At 41.3% G+C, this 21043-nt stretch overlaps 2 protein-coding genes across 16 annotated transcripts in view; one reads left to right on the forward strand and one right to left on the reverse strand.

Annotated features, from left to right (window-relative positions):
• Positions 1-21043, forward strand: part of LOC121874593 (Fanconi anemia group D2 protein-like) — a 92122-nt gene that overhangs the window by 5799 nt on the left and 65280 nt on the right. The window contains exons 3-6 of the mRNA XM_042378802.1: positions 55-209; positions 1269-1405; positions 2703-2826; positions 5239-5315. Coding sequence (XP_042234736.1) covers positions 55-209; positions 1269-1405; positions 2703-2826; positions 5239-5315 — 493 coding nt within the window. The remainder of the gene's footprint in view (positions 1-54; positions 210-1268; positions 1406-2702; positions 2827-5238; positions 5316-21043) is intronic.
• Positions 7464-20299, reverse strand: LOC121874594. 15 transcript variants are annotated; one of them, XM_042378815.1, is made up of 7 exons: positions 20070-20299; positions 12843-13222; positions 11682-11798; positions 10458-10623; positions 8826-9217; positions 8150-8281; positions 7464-7643 (listed from the first exon to the last, which is right to left on the reverse strand). In XM_042378815.1, the coding sequence occupies exons 2-7, from the start codon at positions 12972-12974 to the stop codon at positions 7527-7529; spliced, it is 1056 nt and encodes a 351-aa protein (XP_042234749.1). In that variant the 5' UTR covers positions 12975-13222; positions 20070-20299; the 3' UTR covers positions 7464-7526. The 15 variants fall into 15 exon arrangements, with proteins under 15 accessions (XP_042234749.1, XP_042234747.1, XP_042234746.1 ...); XM_042378813.1 differs by having other exon boundaries at positions 12843-13247; XM_042378812.1 differs by having other exon boundaries at positions 12843-13552.

The following is a 21043-nucleotide window of genomic DNA, read 5'->3' on the forward strand; positions in this document are numbered from 1 at the left end:
GCTAAGGTAATGTGTATTTTATTTTAGAATTCAGTGTTTTAAAAAATGTTTCAGGTTGTGATCAAGCAATGTTCCAGCGGGACCTTCGGTGGAGTTTAAGGTCTCATTCAATCTACCGCATGCCGGAAATTGCAGAGAAATTTATTCAGGGACTAGAGGATCATATTGAGGATCCTGTGAAATTAAAATGGACACTACTTTATACTCAGGTGGGTCATACTGTTCTGCACCTGTTGTCATATACAGCTTTCTAGTGGGCCCAATTTAAATTACCCATGTTATGTATTTGCTTAACATCTTTGTGGAGATTTCTAGCAACTGATCTGAGGCATTGCAGGCCTTTTGCTCATTAGTACTGTAATAGATGGACCATTACCGAGTCTGAATGTGTGGTACACAGGAGGAAATTGATGTCATTAATACAGTATTTGATTCTTGATAGAGGGATTACCATCCCATGCATAGTGAACTTTATTTATTTATTTATATTCAATATTGCCCCATCCAGTGGGCACTGACCATGAATTGTCATTACCATCTTCAGAGGGTTTAAAGATAGGAGGAGGGTCTCTGTGATCATTGCTTCAACACAGCAAGGTGTTCAGTGTCAGATTTGCTCCAGCACCCACACCATCACTCAACACTAAACCTCTCCCTGTTGACACCTCACACACCTGTTGTCTCCTTCACTCAGTAGATCCTCTGTCGCCTCTTAGCTGATGTTGTAAATTCTTATAATTGAAATATTACAGGTATTTCATAGCCATTGTTTGTAACCTAATTCCTTCTACTGGGCAGCTCTATAATAGTCCCCACTAGGCAATAGAGTCATCATTCAGTAGACTTTTGATATTGATGGCTGGGGACTAATCTAACACTACTATATTCCATCCATCCCTATAGCAACTATTACCCAAAAGAGGGAGACTGGAAGCTTAGGTTGATATTATAAACAGGAGGTTAAATTTGACCTATATCTATCCTAGTGGGTATACAGTGAGCCCTTCAGCTGAATGGAAGCCATCTTGAATATCAGGTGAAATACCCCATTCAGGACTCCAGACACAACCTGTGAAGAGCAGATGTATCTCTCCAACCAGATGATTTTATTCAGCTCGGAGGGGAACCCGTACACAAAGGGTTAAGTTTTAAGCTGATATTTTAGTGGTGGGGTTACATTACCCTGGTAGACAGTTACTTCAGGTCATCTTATAGGTGGTTTGCTTTACTAGTCAATTTATCCATTCTAATTAGGTGTGTATCTGCAGACAGTGAAAAATTGTGTGACTGCCCGAGGAGGACAGCAAGACTCACTCATCCGTATGTGTCTCAATATAGAAGAACTTCAGCCAAGTCTCATTAAGTTATTGACAGAGAAGCTCCTTGAGATTGCGAATGATGATGAGTAAGTATAGTACAGTTACCATATTTTTGGATGAAAAGTACAGCATAACAATACAGCTTCTTGTATGCATTAAACTGATGTGAACTATGATGAATTTGTGACAAGAATATATATGTACATATACAAATATATTATTATTATTTTTTTGTGTACTGTGAATGTAAATTGAAGATATGAACAAGTCTGTGTATGCATTTCTACTCTTTTTCTTTGCCTTCCCTGTCACTTTCTACACATGTCTAATTGTCTATTAACACTTATTATTTCCCCCTTGTCTATGAGGCTTTTATGTTTAGAATACAGTATTTAAAAAGTCAATTGTGATGTGCCGGTAAGTTTTGTATCACCTTTATATACATTTTCTTAAAAATATAGACTATCTTTACCTAACCTAACCTAATCGTAGCTTTCACTTCCCCCCCAAAATTTTTTTGATGTCAAAAATAAGCCTGATGTTTCAGCACTTGGGATCATATCATGGATTTTGTTCAAATTTCATACAAAAGTACTACTTGACATGCTGGTTAAGGATCTGGGTTCACAATTTAAAAATTTGAGTAATTTGTGCTACGGCCTGGGAAGATATTGGAAGCATAATGTATTTTCTAATGGCAGACCCTGCTGCCATATGGCATCACGAAAATTGTGACCAGGTTGCTGATCTGACTTTCTGTCTCATTTACACACAATTACAGGTCTCAATTGTTTCTCTTACTTGATAACACAACATACAGTACATACAGTTATAGCGTTTCTTACTATTGATATTTTTTTTGTATTTCTTGATAGTTCTTTATTATTATTGTTGTTATTATTATTATTATTATTATTATTATTATTATTATTATTATTATTATTATTATTATTATTATTATGATTATTATTATTATTATTATTATCATCATCATCATTTTCATTATTATTATTATTATTATTATTATTATTATTATTATTATTATTATTACAGTGTTATTATTATTATTGTTATCTTTATTATAAATTTTATTTACTATGAATATTTATTACATTTTCGCCCCCAGACCCCAATGTGGGTCAGTGACCTGTGCCTGGGTGGGTTAATCCCCGTTAAAAAAAAAGGAGAATATTTAAAAAGTTAATTATGCAATCACAAGGCTGTTAAAATATCAATTGCAGATACGTGGGGTTGCAAATAGCGAGGTATTCCTGTAGATGAATAGTAGTGGTCTTCATACTAATATAAGTCAAAGAATGGTACCAGCTCTCATAAAACCAGGTAATTTAATGTTAATCTTCTCATTTGGATGTTTTTCACTAGGAGCAGCAGCCAAGCCAACCTCCCAAATTTAGTGTTGGCCAACCTCAAGTGGCTTGACCACATCATTGACTCGGACACACTCACTGACAAGATCGTGGACATTCTCGAGGGCTCACCGCCCAAGGTAATATGCCGCTAAAGATCTTATACAATTGTTTTTGTGTAATTTTTATACCTTAAGAAACATAAATTGTTTTTCCTCAGTTACATATTCATCTCTTTGCTTGTTCTCCTTCCAGTCCTTACTTTTTTTCACTATTTATTAGTTTATTACTGTTATGACATTTATTGTCTGGTGTTTACATATATGTCACCAATTATATCTCGTCCTCTCTTTCATAATTAGGGAATACATTTTTGGAGGCAGTTTCTTTAGGTAAATCTCTTAATTACAATGATGATTAATTGGATTTACTTGTTTTTTACTGATATTTTTAACACATTTTAAGTTTTTCATGTTAGTGTCTTAAGATTTTCCATTTCAGGTATTTTTTTTTATCCAGTTTTAATATTTCTTAAACCATATTGAGGTAAAATGTGATAGTGATAGGTCCATGTGATGTGATGTGTGTCAGCCTCTACTACCCTCCATTGGCCACACTGACCTTACTTTTCATATTATAGTTACATTACTTATGTAAATGCTGGATGGAGGCATCATGCCTGTACAGTACATCCAGATCTTCAGCCGTTTGCTCTAGAATAGTTGGTATTTGTCTGGCTAATGGGACCACTATATGTACTGGTGACTCTGTATGTCATTTTACACATTTTAAACAGTCCATTTCTTGTTCTTTCATCTCTCTAGTGTTTGTTTCTTGTTTTTCATTGGGATTAGGTCTTGAAATGACAATTTTCATTTATTTATTTTTTTAAACTCAAAACATGTTTCAAACACTGAATTAAATGTTTAAAAAGGTTGGACATTTATTAATATAATTTCCACAATTCAGCCAAGTACACAGGTATGGTTTAGTTGTGATACAGGCATACCATACTGTATAGTGTTGTGTTGCGATCTCAGCAAGTCAGCCACATTATGTTTGTTTATTATTCTTTGTTATCTGTTGATTTTCACAAGTGGAAAATGAACTGAAAAGAAGAGCTTAAAATTCTGTTTATTGTTGAAATGAATAAATAACAAAATGACTTGGTAAATAAAAAAAAAAATTGAAGGTACACTTAAGTTAATCACCTTTTCACCAAACTGTCAGCTGGTGTGGCCGTCAGTTTTATGTGTTTTGAGATTTGTAGATGTTTAATAGTGAAAATACAGGCATCCCAAATTGTGAGAGGGTTACTTTCCTCAACAGTTTCTTGAATCACTCCATAATTAGTACAGTACTAGAAGGAAGGAAGAATAAGAGTGAAGGAAGCACAGCACAGTACTAGAAGGAAGGAAGAATAGGGTGAAGGAAGCACAGTACAGTTGTACCCAGCTTTACGCGGTCAATTGAACCCACAGGGTACCGCGTTAAGTGAAAACCGCGTTAAGTGAACAACAGAACATATGGGACTAATTCCAATAGAGACTGGCCCGACCCCCAAACTCCACTTTTGACGACACACAACTATGTTGTAGTAAAAATTTTATCTTAACTTTATGATGGTATGAACAAACAAGTAATATAGAAGAGGTTAGGTTAGGAAAAATAAAGGTTAAGTTAGGAAAAATAAAGGTTAGGTTAGGAAAACTAAAAGTTAGGTGTAACACTTACGTTAGTAGAAGACACACACTGCGCAACCTTACAGCGCGGCTTGCCCAGGTGGAGGGAGGCGGGAGGGAGGGGAGGGAGGGAGGAGGAGGAGGAGGAGGGAGAGGAGAAGCAGGGCGCAGGCGGGAGCGGGTGGGGCGATTCTAAAAATAGCGTCTCGAGCCGGACACTCTGCACGTATATGGGTAGATGAACCGTGTTAAGTGAAAGTTCGGTTCTGGCGAGGCACCGCGTATATGAGAAATCGCGTTAAGTGAAACCGCGTAAAGCGGGGTACAACTGTACAGTACTGTAATAGAAGGAGGAAGGAAAAGTAGGGTGAAGGAAGCACAGTACAGAAGGAAGGATTAATAGGGTGAAGGAAGCACAGTACAGTACTGTACTAGAAGGAAGGAAAAGTAGGGTGAAGGAAGCACAGTGCTAGAAGTAAGGGGGACGGACTCCCAAGAAGCAGCAGCACAGTTGAATGGAATAAGGGTGTGGCATCAAGTTGCTTTTGTGGTGTCACAATAGTTGGAGTGAGTGGGTGATGGCATGGAAAACACTAAACTTGCATACTTGGACAAGAAAAAATACTCGAGATACAGCAGTACGCTACGTATCTTTTGTACACCTTATGTTTCTTTTTGTAATTTAAATTTATACACTTCAAATGGCCCAGTGAGCAGTGAAGAAACATTTAAATAATTTATCATAGTGATGTTCTTTTGTATACTATAGCTCTAATTTATCTACATTTTTAAACAGTTGATGTAAGAATTGTTTTCATATTGGCTAATGTTAAAATGGAGTGTTATCAGTGATTTTTGTGTTATTTTTAGGTCCAACAAGAGGTGATCTGTTTTGTGCCAAACATTGTAAATGATGCCAACCATCCCAGGATAGCTGAGGTGCTGTGGTGAGTACAGTATGTCTGTTTTATATCTAAATAACCTTAGGTTTATTCGGCCTAGCTATTATCCCATATGTGCAGTGAGTATGTTGGCTAAACGAGTATGGTGGCATTGGGGTTACCGACATATATGAGACTTGTAGAGGCGGTGAAACTTTGTGCTGACATACAGTATTTTATTGTTTATCAGAGGCGGTGAAACATGTGCTGATATACAGTATTTTATTGTTTATCAGAGGCGGTGAAACTTTGTGCTGATATACAGTATTTTATTGTTTATCAGAGGTGGTGAAACATGTGCTGACATGCAGTATGTTATTGCTTATTGTTTATCAGAGCCTGTGAAACTTTGTGCTGACACATTTGTTTTATATACATGTAAGGTGTAGGGAATAACATAACAGTATCTGCAAAGTTTATAATGGTTTTTATTACTGTATGTGGTATTTAATTGTGAATGTGAACCAGATTTATGTGATGAAACTGACTAAGAAAAGAGGCAGGGAGAAATAAATGCTACAGTAGTTAGAATGAAGATAAACTTGAGTCAGAATCAAGATAGAATAGGAGCACTTCAGACACCTGGTTGTGAATGAGTCAGCAAATGGCATATAATGAGAAATGAACTGAATCACAAAGCAGTGGAGGGAAAGAAATAGATGGATTGAGGAGGAGTGTATGGAGAGGGAATCATAGTAAAGGAAGCAAGGAGATAAGTGTACAGTATAGGGGAATCATTTAGTCAGTATTATCAATGTATCGTACAAGAGGAAGGAGAAAATTCAAAGTGACAAAAGTCCATACAGTACTTGAGAACATGTGGTGTAAATAGGACGCAGAGAATAAGATGACACATAAAAATATGGAGGTGTGGAAATGAAAGAAATACTAGACAGGAAGGCTCAGGGTCATTAAAATGGTATGGGCATATTGAGAGGAAGGAAAGTGAATGTTTGGGAAATAAAAAAAAAGTGATTAATAGTTGGATGACAGGAAGGAGAAGGGAGGACCGAGGAGTGAGGGGGATGGATGTGCATGAATGAGTAGAAAAACTATGGTGATAAGTAACTTGTGTAAGGAAGGTCATACTGCTGATGGCTGATGCTGCCTTGTGTGAAATGACTAGGGTAAACCAGGTTGATATTTGGGGCCTCGTTGTAAAGAGGGGCTACCAAAGAAAAGCACATTTATTACACTGATACGAACGAATAAATAACAATGAACGAGAAGAACGTGGAATGTGGAGTTGCTATTGGGTTTGACCGACATGCATTAAATAAAATAATATTCCAAACACATGTACAATACAATAAACCCCCACTCAGTCCAAGGCCCATATGCCGGTGGTCACAAGAGAAGAGAGACATCCTTTTTAATTTTGGGGAGAACCTTCCACATAAGATTATAATTTATCTTGAAAACGAACAATTGATTCTGAAGTCTTATTTTCTGAGGGAGTTGGAGTCAGGAGATTGTATTGTCAGGCAGTGTTTGTGTGGGGGAGAGTCAGGTGAGTGTATTGTCAGGCAGTGTGTGTGTGTCAGATGATTGTATTGTCAGGCAGTGTGTGTGTGTCAGATGATTGTATTGTCAGGCAGTGTGTGGGATTGTCAGGTGAGTGTATTGTCAAGCAGTGTGTGTGTGTCAGATGATTGTATTGTCAGGAAATGTGCACAGTGAAAACCAGTTTCCCAGGAACACAAATTTATGACTGGAATGCAAAAATAAAATACTGTAAACTCAAATGCTGTAGAAGAATCTTTCACCTACGTACAGTACTGTACTGAATTTTGATAAATGAGACACATGGTATGAAAGTTTATCCAGAGGACTGATGGCTATAAATTTTTGTCACCAAGTAAGAGTGTGTTTGTTTCTTCATCCTACATAGTTCATCTTGGCCAGAATATTTCCAGATCAGTGACCTTAGCACCAGTACACTCAGCCACCCCAGCAGGAGGAGGCAAGGAGGGAGGGATACAAAGCACTGCCTTGACTTAGTTAGAAAATATGACTTCAGAATCAGTCCTTCATTTTTAACCGAGTGCCAATGTTGGATGATTCCCATTCCCTTTGTGTTAACCTTTCTATAGGCCTGTGGATGTTTACAAGGAATAGAAAAAAAAAAATTTATAAGGAATAAAAAGAGAAAAATTGTTTCAGGTACATATTTTAATGAGTGTGGAGGATCATTGTAGTAATTTGTGTAGGCTGTGATTAGATTCTGTGCACATTTCCATTCTTAGAGAAGTAGAGAGGCTTGGTCCTGGTGAGAGCCTTCTTGATAGTGCCAGAGCCATCCACCACCATGGTCCTGCTGCTAGAGTGAGTTATCTGCAACACAAGAAACATTAATACAGTACAGTACTGTATTCATAGAGCTGACTGATGCTGGTAAAATTATTATAGAACTTATCGGCATAATTCTCATGTTATCACACTAAATAAAATAAGTTTTACCAGAAAATAATGTGATTTTATTTTGTTGTCTGCTTCAAATAAAGTAAAAACTATACATAAGAAAGACACTTATTAACACAGTACATATTGCACACAATAGTTATCAGATTTGGCTACCACTGTACACACACTCCAGAAAATGTATTTAGGATTTTGTGCGAGACAATATGGCACACTGGACGAAGGATTTTGACAACCCTACAGAAAAAACAGGAGTCGGTGTTCATTTTAAAATGCATTGAACCCCTCCGTAAAGATACTTTTTGGAGCTAGAGTATTGTGTTCTCATAAACCCATTATCTCTATCTAGTGTTTTACCAAGAATAGTTTATCATTATTATTTACATCTCATCACTCATGCAGTAGTGTATTGCATTTACCTTCAAGCATGATGATAGGAACTGCCAAGCTTGTGTCTCCTCGGCTGGTCTTAGAAGAAGGACGAGAAGTTTGTCCTTAGGGTGAGGGTTGAGGAGCGGCGTGATGTCCACTGACAGCCGTTTCCTCACCACCTGAGTGTCACGTTAGATTACTGTACTTAGTAGGTGACACAAATATTTAGTTTGGAATATTACCTAAATCATGTTTTAGATATAGAAGGTTATTACATTTCCTTTTAACCCCTTGTTTATGGGATTCCTTATCTGCTGAATAAAATCATCTGTTGTTAGCCAAATAAAATATTAAAAGTAGTGTCCCTGTAATGAAGGGGTTAAGGAAAAATATTTAATCTAACAAGCAGACCTGACAATCTTCACAGTGGTTCAGTTGAGCATCCTGTAACACCAAAGGTCCCCAAGGTGATAGTTGGCATAAGATGGTAAGGGATCTTTATCATTTGAAAATACTGTATGTATACCGGTATTTTTAATTTATTATAGATAAACAAGTTATTTTGTGTTTTAAATAATGAAGTACATGTAGTTCATGGAGAATCATTGAAGAACGTGTTATGTCCATCATCTACAGTATTTACACACACACACCATAAATTAATTTGAAGCTGACGTATAATTGTAGTTTGAAAAAAAATAAAAATATCTACAAGTAATTCACCTTGTGGAGATCATCAGATGTATCGGAAGTGTATTCATCCTCGTCCTCATCCAGTAGCGTTGTGATTTCCTCCGTCTCGTCCATATTGAGGGTAATGTGATTATGTGTCTTCTCCACCTCCTTCTGTGCCATTTGTCTCTCTGGTTCATTCTTTTGTATATTTTCTCTCTTCTGTTTTTGTGCTGTCTCTATTTTGTTGTTGACTTGTAGGCATCCTTGACTTTCTTGGTTAATGCTACGACTGGGGTCCCTCCTGACGTAATTTTTGGGTGATGCGGGAAGGCTGGTGGGATTATTGGCTTCGGCTATGTTGCTATGGTCGGGCAGAGGTAGTGTGTTTACCCTTGTTAGGCTAAATCCTTCCCTTGTATCGCCGTTTGTTTGGGTCTCATCTGAAATAAGGCAGGACGATTTATTATTACTGAGTGGCTTGGAGGGGAAGGGGGGCTGAGAAACCAATCATGTGAAGTCTATAAAAACACAAGTAATATCCACTTACAGTTACTATAATCAGACAAGTAATAACAACTTAATCACTATAATCAGACTAGTAATAACAACTTACTCACTATAATCAGACAAGTAATAAGAACTCAAGTCACTATATTCAGACAGGTAATATCCATCACAAGATGATTAAATAGAGGTAGTAAACAAGAAAATTTACGTATATTTACACTATCAGCATTTTACCACATAACATGAAGAGTGTAGCTATTTATGGGTACAGTAATTAGATTAAATGAATTTTTAGTATTTCCTCTATAAATAGTCACCAAGTACTGTAATTACGTACAATTGTCCTGTGAGCAGTAGCCAGTGTAATGAATCGGTCTTCCTTTTTACCACACACTGCCAGTCAGGCCACTAATCACCCAGATAGCCCAGTTTTTCCTCATTTACTCTTTAGTTTTATGTGAAAAAACAAAAGGCAACACTATTATTCTCTTATTCTTTATTTATACGTATACAGTATATGTGCTAATAACTTTGAGCTGAAGTGTTGAAAGATGAAGAGGTAGATTGAAGAAGTGGAGGGTTAAGTCAGCTAGTAGGTGTATGCAGTTACTGTACCAGCATCTTGGAACACAAAATAATCTTTGATATTGAGGACAAAGTTTTCATTCTTCACTACTGCATTTGTTGCATGAAAAATATTGTGAGCTGGTTCGCTAGTAATTTTTCATTAAACCAAATAGAAGTTCTCATGAGTTCTCCAGTGAAGTGAGAGTAGATGAGCAACTTTTGGCTCCAGAATAAAAAGTGGAGTAGTACGATCATTGTGTTTATTGTCAGGATTGTAACTTTAAATTAGTGAAGGAAATTTATATACGTACTGTACTTGTCATTCCATTCTGATGTTTAAAACCAGAAACAATTTGAACCTCTGGTAGAATACAAATACCACATACACTGTAGTTAAAATCTGCCTCTTCAGAATGAATTATTAATTAACCTCAAAAGGATGAAGTAACTAAAATTCTTTATATCGGACAAGTAATATATTCAAAGTTTGGTATTAAAAATGTTGCCGTACAAACTCTAAGGTAGAGTCTTCCAAATACTATACACAAATTGGAGCATGATACTTGTGAGTCTACAGTTAATCTACTGGGTACAGGTATATGTTACCTTTGTGTGATGGTGGTGACTCTGTGCTGTCCGGGCTGTGGATACGTTCAAGTATGATCCTCGGCGGAACATTTGTACGTGGGACTTTTTCTATACCGTTGAGTACCAGGTTGCATTCCCTTATGTGCGTCCAGTGCGTGAGGTAAAACACGAGGTACGTCCCCATCTGTTGAGAGAAATGGAGGTAGATCGGTGGTTTGGGGGTTAAGCAAGATAGGTTTAGGTTCTGTTGTGCATTGGTTTGCCATTATTACTTTGAAGATGTCGAGTGATGTGTCATACACGTGTGAACTGTCATGCACGTGTAAAGTGTCATACAGTTGTGAATTGTCATGCAAGAGTGAAGTGACAAACAGAAGTGAAGTAGCATACAGAAGTGAAGTGTCATGCAGGTGTGAAGTGACCTACAGGTGTCACTATGTAGTTGTATGTAAGTTCAGAGTACAGACGGGGGAATGGAAGAAATGTACCCTGACATCCAGTGACTGAGGGGTAAAGGAATAACATAAAAGACTTGTATTTGTAAATGTTATATCAGTTTCTTGAATGTGAAAGGATTATGATAAGTACAGTTGATAGTTTGTGTTCATAGACCAGGAACAGTGCTAATTGTACAAAGGTTTCTGTGTCATATGTGTGGAAAGAAAAAAGTAGATATCTGTACCGTATAAAAACAAAGGGGAAAAAAAATAAAATAAAAATAAAAATGCTCATGTAGAAAAAAATGAAATGAATAATTTAGATATAGAGGATGTACAGTATTGTGAAACAAAAGATGTTTTCTGCTGTGTTTGTTTGAGTGGGAAAAGTTTCTCTTGTCTCCCATTAGAAACAAATACTTAGACAGAAATTGTGTACTGAAGTTATGGTACTTTAGGGAAACTGACTTACCACATTCATTTAATATCCTGGATACTTATATCTGACCACAAAAGGTGTTGTAAGGGTCTTTTTATGAATGTTCAAACACAATTATTCATTAAGGGAAGGAAAGAACTTTAATAAGGGACAGGTTGGTCATTTTTTGGTTTACATAAAGTCAAAGCATATCTTACCCTCTACAGGGAAACCCCCATATAAAGGACTTTTATCTCTATATAATCCATTAGGTGGGGGTTTCATATATAATGGACCCTTGATATAACAGAATTTCCTCTCAATATAATCATTAAATAGAGGTTTTGCTCTATACAGTATGTCTAAATATGCAATGACATCCCTTACCTGTAGAGTGGTGTGTTTGGTGGGTGTTTCACCAGGGGTATGGGTATGGGATGCGTGGCCACGTATACGCATGATCCTCGGTGCTGGAAGTCGCACCATACCTTGGCAAGACACAATCTGACAGTAATGATAAACAACGTTAGACTAGAATGACAGTACAGGTGTTAGTTATTAGTACAGTATTGGTATTAGCAATTCTGATTTTCCTGTCTGGTATAATTTGTGAAGACATCAAGAAGAGACATGGCTCGGTAAAATGAAATCCTAAGAGGCAGAACTGCAGCTTGAGTTTCATTATAATTATGAACTATACTGTACTGTACTGTGCTGTCTGCTCCTTTCATTGGGTTAAAATGGGAAAGATAGAGTGCTTATGTTTTATTCTTTATTTTTGCTGTCTTAAATTTTATCAAGACAGTTAAATTTATTGGTGATGTAATGGATAATGTTTATTGGTCTTATTGGTGGTGTCATGATCTTATACTGTAATTGGTGCACGGGGTCCCCTCTGAGCTGAATAAAATTGTCCGGCATTAGCCAAATATAATATTAAAAGTGGCGTTCCCATAGTAAAGGGGTTAAGAGGGACAGAATGAAATTTTGTTGAGTGTTAAAAAAGTTAATCTGTGAGCCAGTTTTCACCAGTGGAGAGAGAATGTCAGCTGTAAAAGGGAAGTACCGTAATTGATACAAGGGTCCAGATTTTCAGATACAGGTACAGTACTTACATTAGATGTTCCTTAGCTAAAGTTAAAGGAGTACTTACTGTATATCTAAACTGTTTCCATTAATCCCTGATACAAAGTGACAACCAAACTGAACTGAGAGACTTTTTATTATATGTATGTGTTTTCTCATTTCTACTTAATGGATAAATGTGAAGTATGAATTTCTGTGAATAATCTAGACCTATACTATAAGAGTAAAGTACTGTTCAGGAGTGCTAAAGTGAAAATGTTACTGTACAGTCACCCACAAAAGTCCTGTTACCTCTCATCCTGAACCACAAATCCTGAGATTCAGATTTGTGAATCTGAAGCAGTTATGGACAGAATAATGCATCAGAGTGACTTCAGGTGTCTGAATCTCAGGTTCATTGGCATAGCAGAGAACCGACAGGACTTTTATAGGTGACTGTTCCAGGAAGTGGAGTCAATGTACCTGTGAGCGATGATGGTTGTAGTAGCATCCCAAGGTACGAGAAAGAGCCTCAAACACACACAGAGACTTGAGATGTGGGGCATTGAGACATACCACACGAGTACTGACGGGCATCACTTCAAGGTGCTCCATGCTCCTTATACTGTAGGTGTCATATACTGAAGGAATAATTTTCAGTTGATGCAAATGCTGGGGCTGATATACACAAACAAAACAGATGTGTATAAATATTTCTGCTAAAATTTTTCTGTAGTTTGGCTTGTTGTGTTCTTATTTTTGTTGTTCTCTTATGAGGGTCCATGTGGCCTCCTTATATTAAAAGTCTTTGGGGATTCATCGCTGAGCTCTGGTACAGTTAGTGTCGTGGTCAATTATGATTTCTGGGATCACAAGTTGAGATCAAATCTTTGATAAAATTGTGGAACCAAATGAAGCACAACTCTTAGTAGACTGTAGATTTATTGTTGTTTCTTTTCAACACATCTTCAAACACATCCGGTATACAGGGAATTATATTTTGTTGGTGTTGCTCTATATTTTGCAACTGAAGATTGCACTTGGGATTATAATTATGAAAATATTAAAGTTCGTTTACTGCTTTCAAAGTTTTTTTTAATACTGTACCATACTGTATACAGTATATAGTACAATGTTGCTTCAGTGACACTTTTGTTTCAGTGGTCCTGTCCAGTATAAATTGATCACCTCACCTAATAATATAGATAAATTTTCTACCATTTTAAGAAATACATCTGCTTCAACATACTGTAATTCCTATTGATTGAAGAAGAATCAATTATTATTTTTTTTTTAAACAAACTGCAAATATATTTGCTAAGAAGGAAAGCACCATACAGTATTGCAAAGGCTTATTTTACAGTCTATATTCACATCTCTTAAAGCAACTGACACCTCTAGTTGTTCCATACCAACAACAACAAATATAAATAGCTGGGTGACTTGTGTTGTCACTAGGTATGATACCTTTACTACTCTATAGTACAGTACTAAGCATCCCTGCCAAGTTGTCCAGGACAACTCTGCTTCCACAGGTTAACTTGGCCTATGGTAGGTCTCTTGGGTGGTTCTGTGAGGAGTGGCATTAAAGGGGTTACATGTTCTTTATTTATAATTTTAACCACTTATCAGATTACTAGCTGCTTGGGTGGCTGGCTGGCCTATCCAGTGTTAGTACAGGAGGAAACCAGAGTCTGGGAAACCTGTGATGGATGGTAGTGAGGGTCACACTGGGTAACACCTTTTGGCGGTTTTATTACTTTTGGTGTAGAATATAAAAGTTAGGTGTTCTTGGTTGAAGTGAGGTGTGTAGAGAGCAAAACATGGCACCAAAGGTAGTTATCACGGTGTTCTCACCCAGATATCTGACCATTTTGATTATGGTATCAGAGGAATGTGGAGAGTGGGAGGGACACGGGTAGGTAGCTGTCTGTCGGTGATGTTATGTACATATCTGAATGAGGTGAAAGATAAGATAGTGGTTGAAAGTGTCAGGTGGATTATTAGAGAAAGTGTGTAATATAATTGTAATTGGTGATGTGAGGACACACACACACACACACTCAAGCACATCTGCACTTGATAATTTTAGTTTTGTGTTCATATCTTTCAACATTTGCTACTACAGTAGCATTCCTCTTTTGTCCATACTGAAACTATAAATTGTTTCAGGTGACATTGAGTTACCTTCACCTGAAACTTAACTTAAGAAATTAGTTTCCCAAGGGAGTATGACCCCAGTTGCTTCACTGCCAGACACATGACGAAAATGTTTCAGGCCAGTGGAGAATTAGAGAGGAATGAGTGAAGGATAGGAACATCAGGTTAGCAAAAGGAAGGTGTTGAAACTTGAATGGTCCCTTGGCAAAGTCTTGAACAAGGATCAATAGTGTTAATTACAGTAGTGAGCTTCACAAACTACAGCCATATAACCATCTGTGACACAGCCCACAAGATGGTGGTGTTGTGTAATATTTTTGCAAGATACTGTTGTGTCACCAGGAAAACTTGTGTACTCGTAGTGATGTATTCATCACTGAGCAAATACCTGTCTGCATTTACACAACAAATTGTTTATTCTGAAGTTTATAATCAATTTTAAGAAAATATGCACAGTGTAAGTTTTTATGGTGAGAGGTGATGTGGTATTAAGGTTACAGCAACACTGAAGTACTGTAACTGTATATGATACAATATAGCACCAAGATTATTGTAAGGAAACACTAGAATGGATCATTACAATCTAAAGCATATAGGAACAAAAAAGGGATACAGAAGATGGCCCATAGTAACTTCAGCCCATTGACCTCGATCCATTTAGTGATTTCAGTCAATCGTAATATGGACAGAGATCATCCACAATAAAACGTGGGCATAGCCAGGAATTTTCGGGAGGGGGTTGGGGGTAGTGGTGATATGTGTGAGGGTGGCAGCTGTGGCCCGATGAAATCTGTCAACTATGTCTTCTATCAAGGATGTGTGGATATGTCCTTATTTTAACTCTTCACATGTGTGTGTGTGTGTGTGTGTATGATCATTAATTTCACTACAATTACATTTCTAACCTCCAAAATTGTGGTGATTGCAAATAAAAGGGTAAAGGGACATAGAAATAACCTAACTTAACTATTGATGGTGATCTCGGCCCTTATTATGATTGGACCAGAGTTACCATGGGCCATCTTCACTGGCACGCCCTCATAGACCTGTGTTTGCAGTGCCATTTGGAACTACTGTACTGTACAGTATTATGATAATTCACTGTCATTCATAGCAACGTACTCTTGGCCTGTAATATTGTAAGTATGGAGTGATATTGACGTGACAAATCATTTACGTGGTCCAAACTGCTTAATCAGTGATATTTTATAAAAGTGATATCAGAGTCTGTCTTCCCAATAATTAACACCTGTTTTTGAAGCACTTAGAAAGAATGGTTGGGAAGTCAAAGGGTATAGATGCGGTTGGAGCAGAAAATATTGATTGTTCATGGTTGAGAATAATATTATGTTAGGAATGCAGTATGACTGGTGTAATGGTATGTGTCAAGGTGAACACTGCTGTGTGTGGTGGTAGTGTGTGATGGTGATGTTGGTGTGTGATGGTGGTGTGGATGTGTGCTGGTGTGTAGTGGTGTAGATGCATGTGAGTCGTGGTGTAGATGCATGTGAGTCGTGGTGTTGTTGGTATGTGGTGGTGGTGTATGATTGTGATATGTGGTGGTGGTGTGGTGGTGTGGGTGTGTGGTAGTGGTGTGGGTGTGTGGTGGTGTAGATGTGGTGGTGTGGGTGTGTGGTGGTGTAGATGTGGGTGTGGTGGTGTAGGTGTGGGTGACTGGTGGTGGTGGTGTGGGTATGTGTGTGTGGTGGTGGTTGTGGGTGTGTGTTGTGGTGGTGGTGTGGGTATGTGTGTGGTGGTGTGGTGTAAGTGTTTGTGTGATGGTGGTGTAAGTGTTTTGGTGGTGGTGGTGTTGTGTGGTGATGGTGTAGGAGTTTGTGCAGTGGTGATGTCTTGTGTTTGTGTCGTGGCATGTGGGGGGGTATTGGTGTAGCTGTGTAGTGGTGGTGATGGTGTAGGTGCTTTTGTGTTGATGGTGTATGTGTGGTATTGGTGTTGATGTGTAGTGGTGGTATAGGTGTGTGGTGATGATGTGGTGTTTGTGTGGGTTTAGTAGTGGTTTGAAGTGATGTAGGTCTGTGTGGCGATGGTGGTGAGGTGTAGGTGTGTGGTGGTGGTGGGTGTGGTGTGTGTGGTGGTGGTGTGGGTGTGTGGTGGTGGGTGTGGGTGTGTGGTGGTGGTGTGGGGTGTGTGGTGGTGGTGTGGGTGTGGTTGGTGGTGGTGTGGTGTGTGGTGGTGGTGTGGGTGTGTGGGTTGGGTGTGTGTGGTGGTGGTGTGGGTGTGTGGTGGTGGGTGTGGGTGTGTGGTGGTGGGTGTGGGTGTGGTGGTGGTGTGGGTGTGTGGTGGTGTGGGTGTGTGGTGGTGTGGTGTGGGTGTGTGTGTGTGGTGGTGTGGGTGTGTGTGGTGGTGGGTGTGGTGTGTGGTGGTGGTGTAGGTGTGTGGTGGTGTTGGTGTGGTGTGGTGGTGGTGTGGGTGTGTGTGGTGGTGGTGTGGTGTGTGGTGGTGGTGTTGGTGTGTGGTGGTGGTGTGGGTGTGTGTGGTGGTGTGTGGGTGTGTGGTGGTGGTGTGGGTGTGTGTGGTGGTGGTGTGGTGTGTGGTGGTGGTGTGGGTGTGTGGTGGTAGTGTGGTGTGTGGTGGTGGTGTGGTGTGGGTGGTGTGGGTGTGTGGTGGTGGGTGTAGTGTGTGGTGGTAGTGTGGAGTGTGTGGTGGTGAGGTGGTGTGTGGTGGTGGTGTAGGTGTGTGGTGGTGGTGTAGGTGTGTGGTGGTGTGGGTGTGTGGTGGTGGTGTGGGTGTGGTGGTGTGGTGTGGTGGTGGTGTGGGTGTGTGTGGGTGGTGGCGTGGGTGTGGTGGTAGTGTGGGTGTGGTGGTGTGTGGGTGTGGTGGTGGGTGTGGGTGTGTGTGGTGGTGGCGTAGGTGTGGTGGTGGTGTGGGTGTGGTGGTGGTGTGGGTGTGGTGGTGGTGTGGGTGTGTGTGGTGGTGTGGGTGTGGTGGTAGTGTGGTGTGGTGGTGGTGTGGGTGTGTGGTGGTGGTGTGGGTGTGTGGTGTGTGTGGTGTTGGTGTGTGTGGTGGTGGTGTGGGTGTGTGGTGGTGGTGTGGGTGTGGTGGTGTGGTGGTGGGTGTGGTGGTGGCAGGTGTGGGTGGTGGTGTGGGTGTGGTGGTAGTGTGGGTGTGTGGTGGTGGTGTGGGTGTGTGGTGGTGGTGTAGGTGTGTGTGGTGTGTGGGTGTGTGGTGTAGTGTGTGGTGGTGGTGTGTGGTGTGGTGGTGTGTGGGTGTGGTGGTGGTGTGGAGTGTGGTGGTGGTGTGGGTGTGTGGTGGTGGGTTGGTGTGGTGGTTGTGTAGGTGTGGTGTGGTGGTGTGGGTGTGTGTGGTGGTGGCGTGGGTGTGGTGGTAGTGTGGGTGTGGTGGTTGTGTGGGTGGGTGGTGGTGTGGGTGTGTGTGGTGGTTGTGGAGGTGTGGTGGTGGTGCGGTGTGTGGTGGTGGCGTGGGTGTGGTGGTGAGTGTAGGTGTGTGGTGGTGTGTGGTGTGTGGTGGTGGTGTGGGTGTGGTGGTGGTGTGGGTGTGTGGTGGTGTGGGTGTGTGGGTGGTGGCGTGGGTGTGGGGTGGTGGTGTGGTGGTGGTGGTGTGGGTGTGTGGTGGTGTGGGTGGGTGGTGTGGGTGTGTGGTGGTGGTGTGTGGTGGTGGGTGTGGGGTGTGTGGTGGTGGTGTGGGTGGGTGGTGTGGGTGTTGTTGGTGGTGGTGTGGGTGGGTGGTGTGGTGTGTGGTGGTGGTGTGAGGTGTGTGGTGGTGGTGTGGGTTTGTGGTGGTGATGGTGTGTGGTGGTGGGTGTGGGTGGGTGGTGTGTGGGTGTGGTGGTGTGGTGTGTGGTGTGTGGGTGGGTGGTGTGGGTGTGTGGTGGTGGTGTAGGTGTGTGGTGGTGGTGTGGGTGGGTGGTGTGGGTGTGTGGTGTGGGTGTGTGGTGGTGGTGTGGGTGTGTGGTGGTGGTGTGGGTGTGTGGTGGTGTGGTGTTTGGGTGTGTGTGGTGGTGGTGTGGGTGTGTGTGGTGGTGTGGGTGTGTGGTGGTGGTGTGGGTGTGTGGTGTGGGTTTGTGGTGGTGGTGTGGGTGTGTGGTGGTGGTGTAGGTGTGTGGTGGTGGTGTGGGGGTGTGTGGTGGTGGTGTGGGTGTGTGGTGGTGGTGTGTGGGTGTGGTGGTGGTGTAGGTGTGTGGTGGTGGTGTGGGTGTGTGTGGTGGTGAGTGTGGGTGTGTGGTGGTGGTGTGGTGTGTGGTGGTGGTGTGGGTTTGTGGTGGTGGTGTGGGTGTGTGGTGGTGGTGTGGGTGTGTGGTGGTAGTTGGGTGTGTGGTGGTGGTGTGGGTTTGTGGTGGTGATGGTGTGTGGTGGTGGTGTGGGTGGGTGGTAGTGTGGGTGTGTGGTGGTGTGGGTGTGGTGGTGTGGGTGGGTGGTGTGGGTGTGTGGTGGTGGTGTGGGTGTGTGGTGGTGGTGTGGTTGGGTGGTGTGGGTGTGTGGTGTGGGTGTGTGTGTGGTGGGTGGTGTGGGGTGTGTGGTGGTGGTGTAGGTGTGTGGGTGGTGGTGTGGGTGTGTGGTGGTGGGTGTGGGTGTGTGGTGGTGGTGTGGGTGTGTGGTGTGTGGTGGGTGTGGGGTGTGTGGTGGTGGGTTGGTGTGTGGTGGTAGTGTAGGTGTGTGGTGGTAGTGTGGGGTGTGTGGTGTAGGTTTGTGGTGGTGGTGTAGGTGTGTGGTGGTGGTGTAGGTGTGTGGTGGTGGTGTGGGTGTGTGGTGGTGGGTGTAGGTGTGTGGTGGTGGGGGTGTGTGGTGGTGGTGTGTAGGTGTGTGGTGGTGGTGTAGGTGTGTGGTGGTGGTGTAGGTGTGTGGTGGGTGGGGTGTAGGTGTGTGTGGTGGTGGTGTGGTGTGTGGTGGTGGTGTAGGTGTGTGGTGGTGGTGTAGGTGTGTGGTGGTGGTGTGGGTGTGTGGTGGTGGTGTGGGTGTGTGGTGGTGGTGTAGGTTTGTGGTGGTGATGGTGTGTGTTTTTATATCATGTTGGGCAAAGTTTTGTTCATGCTAGATTACGTTAGATTATGATTTAGAAAACAATAGTGAGAAAATTGCTGAGTATATTATGGAAATTAATGCACCTCACGTACACAGGGATGTTTGTTGTGTACATGGAAAACCTCAGGTTGTTGTCAATACATCTGTCGTGCACACAACACTAGTCTCAATGTTATACTGTACTTGTTTAGTGGGTAAGTTGGCACCCAGGATGGGCTGGCTGCCACCTGCATGATAACACAGATACAATATCACAGTTACCCTGCTCGCTCCTCGTAAATATTGGCGAGATGAAAGCTTCCTGCGTAATTTTGTCGCTGTTTTGGCTCTCCTGAGCTTCTCTCTTGTACAAAATATACTTTTTAAAGAGGCACTACCAGGTTACCTGGCGCTCACCCACTACCAACTGATGTTGATTTGTCGTGTTAACAAGGTTGATAATGACGTTGGCTAGTGCAGTAATCCGGGATGTGGGCAACTAACGCCACAGGTTTAGATACCCACACCAGACCATCAGTAACGCACCATATCTTCACTTCACACAACGTACCTCACACCACCACTTGTTTACATCACCGCGCAAGCACCACTACACTCCTTCACCCGTTTCGATCTTTGGTTCTTTGTGACAGTTAAAGGGGTGTTACTGCAACAGGTGGCTCAGTGGCGCTAAAGCAAGACACGGGGAGGAGAGTGCCAAGGACGGGGAGAGTGATGGGATGGACGCTGTAAGGTGGAGGCCAGCCTGCACAACACTGTTGATCTGGTTCATCTTAGACCACTTGATACTGATGAATAAGCTCATTGTGGGGCCACTCAGTCAGCCGGGCCTGGGGGCGTCGCCGTCGGGGCCACTCAGTGCGCTTTACCCTCACACTATGATATAATGCTCATTCTCACTCATACCTCTGTACTTTAGTCAACCTCACTCAGCAACAACAGCTGTACACATGACATTACAACAACATTACCCGAACAAAAAACTACTAAATAAACCCACGTAAACCTAAACCTGATGTAACAAATTGGATATACAAAGCAAATTGGAAAATATTTTCCGCATGTGTAGTGTATGTACAGTTGTATAAGCTTTATTTTATGTTGTACAGTAATTGAAAGACGGCGGCACCCACACGCAGAGGTTTTAAAAAGTCCAACTATAACACAAACACAACTCTGGGATCGTAATTACCGCACGTCATTATGTACGTAAAAAAAACCCATTTAATTCTCCAGACCGTTGCAGTATGACCAAGAACTTGCTTATCACACTTTAACTGTCTGTGTGTGGAGCTGAACGAAGACAGCTGAATTGCTGATGACATTTTCAGGTGTAAATGGCCAGGTTAAGAATTTAATTTATATACTGTGCCCGTTTTTTTTATATTAAAGACACCTGATGCAATACTGTTGATCATATGACAGTAACCACACTTGTGCTTTATAACTAGATACTATACTTGTACTTATATTGCGAAATAAATCGTGTTAAATCTGTCAGTCACGCGTATGTCAAGACTGGCA

The sequence above is a fragment of the Homarus americanus genome, unplaced genomic scaffold (genome assembly GCF_018991925.1).
Source record: "Homarus americanus isolate GMGI-L3 unplaced genomic scaffold, GMGI_Hamer_2.0 scaffold34360, whole genome shotgun sequence".
Lineage (NCBI taxonomy): Eukaryota > Metazoa > Arthropoda > Malacostraca > Decapoda > Nephropidae > Homarus > Homarus americanus.